General features: G+C 33.8%; 2 protein-coding genes across 2 annotated transcripts; both read right to left on the reverse strand.

Moving 5' to 3' along the window:
* Positions 1-895: 895 nt before the first annotated feature.
* On the reverse strand, positions 896-6,077 carry LOC123220280 (disease resistance protein RGA2-like). The gene is made up of 2 exons (XM_044642394.1): positions 2,955-6,077; positions 896-1,096 (listed from the first exon to the last, which is right to left on the reverse strand). Exon 1 carries the CDS (start codon positions 5,523-5,525, stop codon positions 2,997-2,999), a length of 2,529 nt encoding a protein of 842 aa, XP_044498329.1. The 5' UTR covers positions 5,526-6,077; the 3' UTR covers positions 896-1,096; positions 2,955-2,996.
* Positions 6,078-9,543: 3,466 nt separating this feature from the next.
* On the reverse strand, positions 9,544-13,744 carry LOC123221356 (disease resistance protein RGA2-like). Its single transcript, XM_044644204.1, has 2 exons — positions 11,036-13,744; positions 9,544-9,767 (listed from the first exon to the last, which is right to left on the reverse strand). Exon 1 carries the CDS (start codon positions 13,634-13,636, stop codon positions 11,078-11,080), a length of 2,559 nt encoding a protein of 852 aa, XP_044500139.1. The 5' UTR covers positions 13,637-13,744; the 3' UTR covers positions 9,544-9,767; positions 11,036-11,077.
* Between the last annotated feature and the right edge of the window lie 615 nt (positions 13,745-14,359).

Consider the following 14,359-nt stretch of genomic DNA (forward strand, 5'->3'; position numbering starts at 1 on the left):
CTTTAACTACCCCAAAAAAAAAAAAAACAAAAGAAGAAATGATTAGTGCTTCATTAATGGTTCTTCTTTATAAGTAAAACATATGCCTATTTTCATATGCAGCCACGCTATGATGTTTACTCGAATAATTTATTCGAATTGGATTGTTCTTTCGATACTAAATCATTTATAACGAATAAGTTAAATTTTGAGTATAATAATTAATTTTGTAACTATTATATTAGGTAAATTAAAATTTTAATTTTAAAATATAATTTGAAAGAATTTTAAACTCTACCCTGTTTCCATGAAATCCCAACATTTCCACTCAAAACTCTTTAGAGGCAGCCCTTCTTTGTTTTACCAAGTCCGTGTTTCGTATGAAAAATTAACAGTGGGCCTCTGAGAAGTACTGCGTTTCTTGTCAAAGTATAGCAGGATGTTTCTTGGAAAGCACATAAAACTTTGACATTTATCATATTCATATCCGTAATTAGGATCTGTATAATTTGGAAATTGATAACATATTTACTAAAATGTAAAAACTGAGGTATTTCTTTCTGTGCAAAAACATGTACTTGAAACCCGACATCTTCATAAGTAATCAAATCAGGCATCTATTTTAAATGACAATGGAAATAGTTGAGAAGTTTTTCATGAAGCAACGAGAACTTAACTCTGCGTCACAAATTCCAGGGCACCGAGGTAGAGAGGGATCCTTTGTTCTCTCCACTCAAAATTTTTGTATCCTATAATATCTTTCTTTAGATAAATATTCTTATCTAGAGTATAGATTTGAAGAGATGTATTAACTTAAAACTTTTATCTCAATAAATAATGAAATAAAAACATGACTTACAACTCAAACCCCATGCAGTGTGCAAAAAACTGTAAGCACACATTGAATAAAATCATTGTATCAATAGTAATCCATAATAATCATCCACAAATTACAAGGTGTTTGAAATAAAAATTACATAATAACTGTGCATAAAACAAACCCAACAATTACATAAGTAAGGTCCACAAACATAATGATTGAAATGCGTCTTGTCTCATGCAACATCCCAAATTGACCTTTTGACTCTCTCGTCACTCCATTGATCCAATAACTTACCTGTAAAACCACAAAAAGAATACGATGAATAATAAATAGATGACTTTTCGGCACATTGCACACGATTCAAAACAATGAATAGGTGTTCCATTCTTAGTCTCAATGTGGTAATCTCATATGGATGACAAATGTCAAACGATGTATATCGATATATATGTTAGCCTAGTGAAAGTATATGACATCTCAAATGTCTATCATAAAAGTGCACCCAATGCACTTGTTGGTTAGACTTTAGGCTAAAGATATCATATTACATTAGGAGTGAGACCTCAAGTCTCTCCCAATATTGCACAAGCATCTTAGATGCTAAGACACTTGTGTTAGCCTATGCATGAGCATCCCAGATGCTAAGATGCCCAGTGTCCGAGCATAATAATCATATAGATATCAAGGTCACACTGACTAGCTTTGATGCTTTCAATATTACACTACACACAACTCGGTAGCTAAAATAAAGATATACGTCATTTTATATTTTCGACTTTGAATCATTTTAATCACGGTTTATGTCGTTGTCCACACAGTTGAACACCCGTAAAATACTCAACTAGCTCATTCTACCTTCGTTAAGGCCATAATAATCTCTTTCCCCTGGTTCTCCTCTCTTAGGGGTAAAATTGTCCTTTCACATCCTTGGACGGGTGTGACTAACTCCATGCGTGCTTATTTATAGAATTTCCAAATATATACAGATGTCCTACTCCCTAAGGGACGACTGTATATCCCAAAAGACATTGCGTCTCAAATTGCAATTAACACGATCGTGTTAATCTAAACTATCACACACGAATACATGTCCCATATGACACGGATGTGTGTCCTTTCCCCATTCCAAACACTCAGTTCTCTCTGCACACACGGGACTAAACCAAAGCTAAGACACACTCGTGTCTCTGATATCTGATACGGGCGTGTACCGCACTTCTGCAGATTATGACCTTGCTGGATTCTGCTGTTTTCCAGCCAACCAACACCAAGTAAGGGCCCAGAATTAATTATACCAATTCGCTAGTATTCAAGCCTACCACGCGTGTTTTTATCCTTCCTTTCTATTCCTCAACAACACTAACGGAACACAAATCACAAAATCAAAACAACCAACACCATACATGCCTTCCCCCAAATCAATAAAGGGATAAACAAACAATCAGATTTACCATTACAACCAAGTCATAATCATATCTAAATCATTATTTATTACCCCCATAACATGAAATTACCCCTGAAGAACTCAAACAACACAACCATACAGTTCAACGCGCAACAAAAAATAGCAGAACATAACTACATATGCTATTCAATGTATTTAACCATTAATCACATTCAAAATCATTTTACCAAGCGCATCTTATCATCATCATGCCGAAAACCCTTACTAAAATATAGGATTATAATATCAAATCTCAGTCCGTAGTTCATTCAAAGCAAAGAGTCACCGTACTTACATATTTCATATCTAGCTACTTCACATTTCCTGAATTTAGGTAACCCTTAGCAGATTTCATATCACCACTATACATCAATTCTCAATTCAAAGCCTTTCTAAATGAATGGATTATAATGAATAAATGATTTCGATTAAGTTCTGTTTTTTCCTAGTTATCTTTACATACACAATGCATGCAGTGCAATTTGCATTGAATAATTGCAAATTAAATTGTCTGGATGATAAGAAGGAAATTTAGCCAAAAAACAAAATAGAAAAAGAAAATACTGGGAATAAGAGGATGTAATAAAACTTAGCACAATAAATGTCTTGGTACAAAGGAAAGGTAAAATATTCAGGCACACATAAGAAACAGATATAAAATACAACTGAGATAAGAATAGAGAACCAAGACGTTGGTGTGATGCGAACCTGGACACAGGAACCTTGCAAGAATCAAGACATAGATGACATTTATTCATCAAGATGAACGTCCGGGACACGAGCAATCTTCGAATCATCAAGTCTGCAGCTTTCACTCAGAGCAGGACAACCTTCGATCTTCAGTTGTCTGAGGGCAGTAAGGCGTTGCATCCCTTCTGGAAGACATGGCAAACTCGGGCAATGAATAATCTCAAGTGTTTGAAGTGATGTGAGATTTTGCAGCCACTCCGGTAGTTTTACCAATTCGAGACACCTTTCAATTTTCAAGCACTGTAAAGTGTTTGCCGATCCTTGAAGAATAAGCTGAGGCAAATCCACTAATGACGGCAAATTTATGATCACAAATGTTCGAACTGCCAAACGAAGTTTATCATTATCGTCTCCTCGAAATTCCATCTTCAAATTAAGCTTTTCGCAGTCATGAATACATAGCTTCTGTAATCTCTTTAGGTCCTTGATACCATATGGCAACGAGGTCAGAGGACAATATGCAATATACAATGTTCGGAGGCCTGTTAGACCTTGCATTCGTTCAGGAAATGTTACCAGATTCTCGCATAGATATAAAGACAAAAATCGAAGAGAACTCAAACACTCGATTCCATTTTCTTGTAGTTGTTGCTCTTTTGTGGTTATTTCCATGTATCTAAGGGAGATCATTTTTTGTATTTTGTGAGGCAACTTTTTAAGCTCTAAACAACCACTAAATAAAAATGTCTCCAACTTCTGAAGGTGACAAATAGATCTAGGAAGTGTCTTCAACCATTTATTAAATCTCAAGTCAAGATATCTTAAATGTATCAATGTACCGATAGAGTCTGGCAAGACTTCAAAATTCATCCCTCTCAAGGATAATAGTTGGAGGTGTTTGAATTTGGGTAGACATGTATTGATAATTGATACACTAATATGCTCGCATTTTTCAATAACAATAATGGATCGAACCATCTTTGATCTGTTAAATAGAACTTTTGGAGGTTCTTGATGTTCGAAATCCAAGCCAATGAAGGAAAAATGTCGCACGCTCTCATCAACTATTTGGTTTTTGGATTGTATCATGGTACACTCACTTTTTGCCACTAATATTGCAAGATCGTGGAAAAGATCATGCATTTTAAACGTATAATATAAATGATTTTTATCTTCATCAAAATCCTCTATAAAACACCTTAACCATAAATCTTTCATACATCTCATAGCAACATCTTCTAACTCTTCATTTCCGTTATTAAAGTTTGAAAGAAGACCATGTGCAATCCAAAATCTGGTCACGTCATCACTATCATATTTAAAATCCTTTGAAAATAAAGAAAGGTAAGCAAAACATCGTTTTAAGTGAGACGGTAAATAATCATAGCTCAATTTCAATGTTGGTAAGATGTCTTCCTCTTCCTGTTTCAGCTTCCAGATGTCACTTTTTATTCTCAACCATTCCTCTTCATTGGTGGTGGCATAAAGTGAACTCCCTAAACTTCTTATAGCTAATGGAACTCCTTTACATTTTCCAACAATTTCCTCCGCTATTTTAATGAGGTTTGGAAAATGTTTCCCTTCGCCATCTTCGAATGCCCACTTCTTAAACAATGATAAAGAATTCTTAAGGGAAAGACCTTGCATCAAATGTGGGGAAGCAGTGCCCATTATTTCAGCAACTCTTTTACTACGTGTGGTCACAATAATTTTACTTCCCTCGACATGATTCAACAGAAGATTTTTCAATTCCACCAATTTATCTGGTTGTTCATTCCACACATTATCTAAAACAAGCAAAAACTTTTGACGAGCCAAAATTTGTTGCAAATACATGGGTATTTCATTGGCTTTTAACTTGGCACAATCCTCATGTGTTACAGAGTAAATAATTTCTTTCATTAATCTGCTAACATTAAAGTCATCCGAGACACGTACCCACATTTTTAATTCAAAGTGCCTATTGACCCTTTCATCATTGAAAACCATTTGACAAAGAGTGGTTTTACCTAAACCCCCAATTCCAACAATCGGGATGATGGAAACATTATCCTGGTTTGGTTCTAACAAAAAGCTTATGATTTTTTCTTTATCCATCTCTCTTCCTATGATAACAGAGGCTTGGAAGAAGGAAATAGTTTCCCTCTCCCTTCGAATTACATGCCTAACTTCAACATGACTCTCAACAAGATGAAATTTTAGCCTATCATCTGCGATCTTGTCTAACCTTTCTCTAATTTCCTCGATCTTGTGACCAATTTTAACAAGATTACAGCTTGAAAAGCATTGGCATACCTTTAATGCTGAGCTCCCCTGCTGTCTCCTCGAAGTTTGAAGCTCAAATTCTTCTAAAACGTCCTCAGCATAAAAAAGAACATCTCTGAGCTTCCCAAGCCAGTCGCGCAGCTGATGATCTTGAGTCTGCTTTTTCTCGGCATCCAAAAGCACTGCTCTGATGGTGGTCATGGTTCCCTGAAGTCCTTTTAAATCATTTTCGAGATTACACAATAACCACAGTTCCCCAGCTATAAGAGAAGCTATCTTCTTCAAAATTTCAGATGCCATGTCAGATACAATTGCTTCCGCCATGTGTTCTTGGAAGAAACAAATTAAGAGAGCAAGAATTAGCTTTGAAATAGGGATGAATTAGGTAAGAATGAATGTCTCCTCAAATATGAAGCTTATAATTTAAAAAAATGCTGAAAAAGGTAACATAATAGGAATAAAAGAATTCGTGCGACTCAAGGAGGCTTTCTTTTGCTCAATGATATATTCTCACAACACTTCATGAGGAAGAAGAGAGAGCCTATCGATCTTCTTCAACATGTAATTGAGTCGCAATGCTAAATAGAATCGATTCCGCCATGTCTCTTAGAAGAAATAAATTAACTCAACCTGCATAAACTTTCTAAGATCCTTGAATTATATTTAAATATTAGAAATTTATGATTCAACAATTGTATTAGATAAGCCAAATAGCCCATTAATATGTTAAGTGATGGTACGCCAAAGAGGTGGATTTTGATTTTATTTTTTTTTAAAATTAGACCATGTTTAAATTGATCTTTCATATGCTCCTAATGGGTTGTTTGGGTAGTAAAAGGGTGAACATCCAACATGGAGAGTTTGAATTCAAATCTTCAATAACATACCAAAATTAGACACACGTGCGCGCGCACACACACGCACATAAATATGTATGTATTTTTTCCTTTTGTGTCAAAGAAGGTGAGGTTGGCTTTTGAGTCATGTATAACAGTGTAAATGGAAAATATGATGGAATGAAACAAGTTGGTAATTCTGACAGTGTTTGGATTAAATGTTTTCAATATGATTTTATTTTAAATTGAATTTATATGTTAAGGGTCTTCTGAGACATACAATCTGAAGACAAACTACCACCTTTCTACTGCCAAAAGCCCCTGCTACTTCGTAAAAACTTGATTAAAATTATCTCGGAATCAGCTTGTGAATTTACATAATTTATATTCCTTTAAATTTCTTTTTATTAAATATTTAGTGAAGTTCTAGTTTTGATACAGAAAAATGAATTTTGGAAACCATATAGCCCAGTCAAGATATTGCAACACAAGCCACCATAATACTGATGTCCATGGTGAAAATTTTGGTGACTAATGGTTCCAACCAGTAAAGAAGTGGAGCCCATATATACAATAAAGAAAATTCCATGCTTCAATAAAGAAAAAAGATGCAATATGATCCTCTAAGAAATGTATTAAAGATGTGGAAAGTGTGCCTTATTTGCTTCTTCCAAGGATTTGTGTATAATTGCAAAAAGAGAATAGGTGTAACTTGAGTTGTAAGGTGAGCATGATTGCAAAAGAGAATAAAAGTGACTTGACTTGTAAAGCAAGTAATTAATACTTGAGGAAATGATGTGTAGAATTGAGGATAGAACTCTGATTTTTGCATGCCTTAAAAGGGATAGTTTTATTGGTAAAACATATTAAATCTCTAATTACAGGGATTTGGGTTTAAGATTTAATGGTGTTATATTAAAATCAGACTTTTAACTTACTTTTTATAATGATTATAGGGATAGTTACTAAGCTTTGCAATATAAAGTTTTTCTATTTTGATTCATATTTCTAGTTTGAGTTAAATTTTAATTTCAATTTCAGTTCTTGGAAGGCCTATTATGAATTTTCTTGCACTTAGTTTTATTATAGGATAGAATAATAATTCATGTACTAACAAGTAAAATACAAATAGAAACATTGCCATATTATTATGACATATCAATATTTATATTTTTATTTGTGTCTATTGTTAATGGTATAATATTACCCAAATATTAAAAAAAAAAATTTATTCTTTCTCAATTCAATGAAAGCCTTTTTTTTTTTTTTGCCTTCAGAGTTTTGGTACAGTGGGCATAATTTTAATTGATGATATTATTGATGAATTAGACATTTTAAGGATTCGCAATAATGTTACAAAAACAATGAAGTAGATTGGCAATAATGTTACACAAACCATAAAGTAAACAGTCAAGTATGACTCCGGTAGTTCATAGACTTCTGTTCGACTAATCATTGTAGAGTAAAAGCGGCATGATCAGTTTGGGTTCTTCTAGTTTAGGTTAAATCTTAGTTTCAATTTGAGTATTTCTTAGGATTGTATGTGTTTTATTGCACTTAGTTTTATTATGGGATAGATTAATAATTCATGCTTTAATTGGTAAAATAATAAAATATAAATATAAACACATATGTATCATCATAACGCAACGCATTAATATTATATTCTTATTAGAACAATATTATGTGTATTTACTTTAAGTATATATATGAGTATACACTTATATGTGTTATTATGCGATTGAGTGATTTTAAATTAAGAATAAAGTAACATTTAATCACATGATAACACATATAAGTGTATACCCATTTATATACTTAAAGTGGATACACATAGTACTGTTCTATTAAATGTCATGGCACAAGAAAAATATTAAAGACAACTAAAAATAAAATTATAAATATGAACTTCAAACTGAGGATAACCTTGATGTTAATACTAAATCCAAATATCTTATTTACTAAAATTATACATATATATATATTTTACATAAATGATTTGTTATCATATAATTAAATGAGTTTGATTTAAAGATAAAATAGTATATAATCACACAATGATACATTATCTGTATACTCAAATTGTATACAAAAAATATGTACACATAGTATTGCTTTATCCAATTTATTCTCCAAAATACTTGTTTCCTTCTATTAGCTTCTCAAGATATACATGCAAATAGTTCTATTGCACACTCCATTGCTTTCTCCTTCCCTTCTCCTGTAGTTGGCAGCAAGCTCTGTGTGCTTCCATGATCAAACTCTAATTAAATTCGAACACACACACACACACATATATTGAGTACCTTTTCATCAGCAAATTTTAGCTCAGAAGCGAGCCAAGGCTCTGTCACATGGATCTTGAGTCAACAAATGGTACTTCTGCTTCCATAACTCATCGATATAGTTTAGGATTACGAGTGATATTTCAGCAAAGGTTTTGTCATGGTGGAGGGCACGACCCTTCTTATGCACAGGATTGGAATTGAGTCGTGCCCCTTTAAGCTTGAGAGCCCATTCAATTCATGTGCAGAAAAAAAAAAAAAAAAGGCTCAAGTTGATCCTTTAACTTCACCCGGCCCATGCTCATAAACTTTGATATCAAATGTTTAGTGCTTTACTAATGGTTCTGCTTTTTAAGGAAAATATATGCCTATTTACACATGCAGCCATGCTATGATGTTAAAATAAATGATAATGGAGGTTATTACATGAATCTGGTATTTGAATTATAAAATATAGGTAATGTGACATATACTTTATTAATTGGAGCGGGTACTTCTTCGTTTTTCTTTTTTTTAAAATAAAAAATCCTATTTGAATTAAATTACTTTTTCAGGACTAAACTAATGATATTGAATAAATAAAATTTCAGATATAATGACAAATCTTATAATTATTATATTAATTAAGTCAAAAATTTAATTTTAAAGTATAGTCACAAAATATTTAAATTCATACCTTTGTGCATGAAATCCCTGAATTAACGGTCAAACTCTCCAGGGACGATACTTCCTGATTTACCAAGTTTCTGCTTCATATGTAAAATTAACAGTGGGCCTCTGAAAAGTATTGCATTTCTTGTCCAAGTGTAGCAGGATGTTTCTTGGAATGAACACAAAACTTTGACCTTATAACATATGCATATCCGTAGTCAGGATGTGTATAATTTTAAAATTAGTGACATATTTACTAAAGACTGAGTTCCTGTGCAAAAATGTGAATTTGAAACCCGATATCTTCATAAGTAATCAAATCAGACATCAATTCTCAATAACAACTGAAATAGTTGAGAAGTTTTTCATGAAGTAATAATAACTTAACTCTACATCACAAATTTCAGGGTAGTGAGATAGACAGGAATCCTTTGATCTCTCCACTCAAAATTTTTGTATATAAACTCTAAAAAACGTATTAACTTAAATCTTTTATCCCAATAGATAATAAAAATAAAAGCATGACTTACAACATAAATATCATGCAATGTGTAAAAAAGTGTAAACACATTGAAAAAAACTATCATATCAATAGTTCAATACTAATACGTAGTAATCATTTACAAATTACAGGGTATTTGAAATCCAAATTACATAATAACAGTGCATAAAACAAACTCAATAGTTACGTAAATAAGGTCCACAAACACAATGATTGAAGTACCCCCTGCCCCATGGAAAATCCTGAATTGATTCGTTGGATCCCTCGTCGTCCTGCTCATCTAAGTACCAACCTACAAAACCGTAAAAAGAACATGATAAGTGATAAACACTCGGTAAGTATGTGACCTCTCAACACTTTGCACAAAACTCAAAACAATAAACATGTGTTTCATTATTAGTTTTAATGTGATAATCTCGAATGTTTTCTCAGCATTTTAAATGTCTATCTGAATCATTTTGACACCTAATGCCCAATCTTCATTGACAGTGTTATCCCGGATGACTAATATCAAATAATATACATTAACATCCTAAACACCTAATGAAAACATACGATATCTAAAATGTCTATTATAAAAGTACATCCAATACACTTGTTGATAAGACTTTAGGCTAATGATACCCTATCAAGTGAGTAGTAAAACCTCGGACCTCTTTTTCAAAGCCCTAAGAAAGAGAGAGTTTGAAAGAGAGAAAATAGGGAGAAAATGAGATATAGAGAGAAAAAGAGAGCCTAAGGCTTCATAGTCAATCAATTTTTTTTAATTCAATAAGAAATTACGCATTTATCTTGTTATATAACTCTTTTTTTAATTCAATGTTTTGTCCTGGTTTTCTGGCTAATTGGATATGATATTCAGCCTTACCTAATTCAAATTCACCTAACTTATATACATACATATACACACTCTGTTTTGACAAATTTAACTTTGATTTGAATTAATTAAAATAATAATATAACTTTAAATACTATATTTTATTTTATTAAAATTTTATAATAGTGCTCAAACAGTTGGACTACAAGAGTACAAAGGCAGAAAAATCAATGATTCATCCCAGATTCACAGTAAATGGTATGGCTGAATTGGTGTGTTGCAACTATCTTCTTCTACAATAATATATTTTAACAATATCTTTTTTCACAAACTTTGCTGCTCCACATTTCCCCAATTCATGTAATCCCTAACATGTCACCATTATATAGTAATTCTTAATTCGAAACCTTTCTAAATTAATAGATAATACATGATTTTGATTTACTTTTGATTGTTCCTACTTATCTTTTGCATACAAAATCCCTGCAGTGCAATTTGCATTGAATATCATATACATGTTTGAATTAATAACAATAGTGAATTGCAAATTAAATTTTCTGGTTGATAAGAAGCAAATTTAACAGAAAAAGGAAATACTGGGAATAAGAGGATGTAATGAAACTTAGCACACAATAAATGTCATGGTACAAAGGAAAAGTAAAATATTCAAGCACGCGTAACAAACAGATATGAAATACAACCGAGATGAGAACAGAGAACAAAGAAGTTCATGTGATGCGAACCTGGACACAGGAAGCTTGCAGGAATCAAAACATAGATGAAATTTATTCATCAAGATGAACTTTCCGGACATGAGCAATCTTCGACTCATCAAGTCTGCAGCTTTCACTCAGATCAGGACAATCTTTAATCTTCAGTTGTCTGAGGGCAGTAAGGCGTTGCATCCCTTCTGGAAGACGCCACAAACTCGGACAATTAATAATCTCAAGTGTTTGAAGTGATGTGAGATTTTGCAGCCACTCCGGTAGATATACTAATTTGGGACACCTTTCAATCCTCAAGCATTGTAAAGTGTTTGCCGATCCTTGAAGAATAAGCTGAGGCAAATCCACTAATGACGGCAAGTCATCGATCACAAATGTTCGAACTCCCAACCGAAGTTCATCTTCGTCTTCTCCTCGAAATTCCATCTTCAAATTAAGTTTTCTGCAGCTCGCAATATATAGCTTCTGTAATCTCTTTAGGTCCTTGATACCATATGGCAACGAGTTCAGAGGACAACCTCCAATATACAATGTTCGGAGGCCTTTGAGACGTTCCATTCCTTCAGGCAATGTTACCAGATTCTCGCATTCATGGAAAAACAAATATCGAAGAGAACTCAAACACTGTATTCCGTTTTCTCGTAGATTTTGCTCTTTTGTGGTTATTTCCACGTGTCTAAGGGAGATCATTTTTTGTATTTTTTTAGGCAACTTCTCGAGCCCTGAACAACGTCTAAATAAAAACGTTTTTAATTTTTGAAGCTGACAAATAGATTCAGGGAGTTTCTTCAACGATCTATTATATCTTAAGTCAAGATATCTTAAATGTATCAATGTACTAATAGAGCTTGGCAAGACTTTAAAATCTATCCCTTTTAAGGATAACAGATGAAGATGCTTAAATTTGGATAGATATGTATTGATAATTGATACACCAATATGTTCGCATTTTTCCATAACAATAACAGATCGAAGTGTTTTTGATCTGTTAACTAGGACTTCTAGAGGTTTTTGATCTTCGGAATGTAAGTCAATAAATGAAAAATGACGGACACTCCCATCAACTATTTGGCTGTTGGATTTTATCTCACTACACTCACTTTTTGCCACTAATATTGCAAGATCGTGCATAAGATCATGCATTTTAAATGTATAATATAAATGATCTGTATCTTCAAAATCCTCTATGAAGCATCTTGACCATAAATCTTTCATACATCTCATAGCAACATCTTCTAACTCTTCAGTTTCATTATTAGAGATTGAAAGAAGTCCATGTGCAATCCAATATGTGGTCACATCATCACTATCATATAAAAAGTTCTTCGGAAATAAAGACAGATAAGCAAAACATCGCTTCAAGTGAGACGGCAAATAATCATAGCTCAATTTTAATACTGGTAAGATGTCTTCCTTCTCCTGTTTTAGCTGCCAGATGTCACTTCCTTTTATTCTCAACCACTCCTCTTCATCGGTATTGGCAAAAAGTAAGCTTCCTAAACTTCTCACAGCTAACGGAACTCCTTTACATTTTCTGACAATGTTCTCTGTAATTTTAATGAGGTTTGGAAAATCTTTCCCTTCTCCATCTTCAAATGCGCACTTTTTAAACAATGATAAAGAATCCTCAAGGGAGAGACCCTGTATCAAATGTGGGGAAATGGTGCCCATTATTTCAGCAACTCTTTTGCTACGTGTGCTTACAATAATTTTACTCCCCTCGACACCATTCAACAGTACATCTTTCAATTCCACCCATTTCTGTCGTTGTTCATTCCACACATCATCTAAGACAAGCAAAAACTTTTTACCAGCCAAAATTTTTTGCAAACGCCTGGGTATTTCATCACCTTTTAACTTAGCACAATCCTCATGTTTTGCAGAATAAATAATTTCTTTCATTAACCTGCTAACACTAAAGTCATCTGAGACACATACCCACATTTTTAATTCAAATTGCCGCTTAACTCTTTCATCATTGTAAACCATTTTAGAAAGAGTAGTTTTACCCAAACCCCCAATTCCAACAATAGGGATGACAGAAACATTATCGTGGGTAGGCTGTGTCAAAAAGCTTATAATGTTTTCTTTATCCTTCTCTCTTCCCACGATATCAGAGGCTTGGAAGAAGGAATTAGTCTCCCTATCCTTTGGAATTACTTGCCTAACAACGTCAACTTGACTCTCAACAAGATGAAATTTTAGCCTATCATCTGCGATCTTATCTAATCTTTCTCTAATGTCCTTGATGTTGTGACCAATTCTAACAAGATTACAGCTTGAAAAGCATTGACATACCTTTAATGCTGAGCTCCCCCGTTGTCTCTTGGAAGCTTGAAGCTGGAAGTCTTCCAAAACGTCCTCAGCATCAAAAAGAACATCTCTGAGCTTCCCAAGCCAGTCGCGCAGCTGATGATCTTGAGTCTGCTTTTTCTCGGCATCCAACAGCACTGCTCTGATGGAGGTCATGGTTCCCTGAAGTCCTTTTAAATCATTTTCGAGTCCCAACAACAACGATAGTTCCCCACCTATAAGAGGAGCTATCTTCTTCAAAATTTCAGATGCAATTGTAGATACAATTGCTTCGGCGATATTGTTAAATACAATTGCTTCGGCCATGTGCTCTGGGAAGAAACAAACTAAGAGAGCAAGAACTAGCTTTGAAAGAGGTATGGATAAGGTAAGACTGAATGTATCCTCAAATATAAAGCTTCTAATTAAAAAAAAAAAAAAGGCCAAGAAACTTATGGCCACCCGATCAAGATAAAAGCGCACTAAATTGAAGTGATTGACACCGACCCCCGGTTTGTTTGAATGCCAAAAACGCATTTGCTTTTTTTATAAGGGTAAAGGACTATTTCCCACCCATTTTTTTTACCCCAATCTCAAACCTATACCAAAGATAGATCAAAATCCACTTTTTCCACCCATGACTAAACTGCCGTCTATTTTTACTGTTAAAGGGAGGGGTAAAATAATTATTTTACTGTTTATATTAAAAATTATAAACTTTATTACTTTTCACCCCCATAGGTTTTAGAAACTAACATTTCACTTTACCTAAAGTTTTTAAAATTTAAAAAGTAACATTTTCACCCCCAAACCTAGGGTTTCTATATTTTTCAAAACGCAGTTGTCCCCCATAACTTTCAAAAATAGCAGTTTCACCCCCGTTCTTCAACTTTATCTTCCGACGTCGTCACCGACCTCCTCCTTCTCCTGGTGCGACAAAGGTGGTGCGACGAAGAGATTTTTATCTTCCCATCGCACGGTACGACGGAGATCTCTTCATCGCACGATGCGACGAAGAGACGGAAATCTCTTCGTCGCTCCACCCAGACG

This window comes from Mangifera indica, chromosome 7, assembly GCF_011075055.1.
Source record: "Mangifera indica cultivar Alphonso chromosome 7, CATAS_Mindica_2.1, whole genome shotgun sequence".
NCBI classification, from domain to species: domain Eukaryota; kingdom Viridiplantae; phylum Streptophyta; class Magnoliopsida; order Sapindales; family Anacardiaceae; genus Mangifera; species Mangifera indica.

Excerpts from the sequence above, each read along its gene's own strand:
- LOC123221356 (XM_044644204.1), bottom strand. The coding sequence starts at position 13,636 with ATGGCCGAAGCAATTGTATTTAACAATATCGCCGAAGCAATTGTATCT.
- LOC123220280 (XM_044642394.1), bottom strand. The coding sequence starts at position 5,525 with ATGGCGGAAGCAATTGTATCTGACATGGCATCTGAAATTTTGAAGAAG.